A 648-nucleotide genomic window follows, 5' to 3' on the forward strand; every position below is an offset into this window, starting at 1 on the left:
GTGGCGACCGTCGAAGCGCAACGTGACAGTGTGAACCGTAAAGCTGGAACTCTCGAAACCAAGTCAGTCGTCGTGACAAAGGACGTGTAACGTACCGTCTTGCTGGAAAAGGTCTTGCCTGCCATCGTCGCCAAAAGGCCACAGGTCGACAACACCATCAAACTGCAGAACGACAATGACCGAGCTCATGTTACGCCATCGGACCCCGAGCTCCAAGCCGCCTTCAAAGTACCAGTCGTTGGGCTGGATGATGTCCCTCGCCCCGCAGCCGCCAAACTCTCAGGACACAAACGTCTTGGATCTCGGTTTCTTTGCGGCCATCCAACCCCTACAACACCGCAAGTCAGCGCGCACAATTGACCAGCTCGTTGGCCACGTGGAGTGCGCGTTCGAGGAGTACCCCTTGGTGCGTTTGAATCAAACGTTCTTGACGCTTCAGTCGTGCTTGGTGGAGATCTTGAAGCTGTTCGGCGGCAATGGCTACAAGGTGCCACACATGTCTAAGCACAAGGAAGAGCGCAATGGGATGTTACCGGAGAACGCGTTGTGCCCGAGCGTAGTCTTCGATGCAGCCATGGTCAAGGTGGACGATATGACGTCTGCTGAGCAGCGTTGTGTCCTGGCAGCCGAACTTGAAGACGCTCGTTG

At 55.9% G+C, this 648-nt stretch overlaps 1 protein-coding gene across 1 annotated transcript; it reads left to right on the forward strand.

Annotated features, from left to right (window-relative positions):
- Positions 1–175: 175 nt before the first annotated feature.
- Positions 176–583, forward strand: H310_15232 (hypothetical protein; the record flags this gene model as incomplete). Its single annotated transcript, XM_008883219.1, has 1 exon — positions 176–583. A coding segment is annotated over one exon (408 nt), but the record flags the coding sequence as incomplete, so codon positions are not given.
- Between the last annotated feature and the right edge of the window lie 65 nt (positions 584–648).

The sequence above is a fragment of the Aphanomyces invadans genome (assembly GCF_000520115.1).
Source record: "Aphanomyces invadans strain NJM9701 unplaced genomic scaffold supercont1.238, whole genome shotgun sequence".
Taxonomy (NCBI): domain Eukaryota; phylum Oomycota; class Saprolegniomycetes; order Saprolegniales; family Verrucalvaceae; genus Aphanomyces; species Aphanomyces invadans.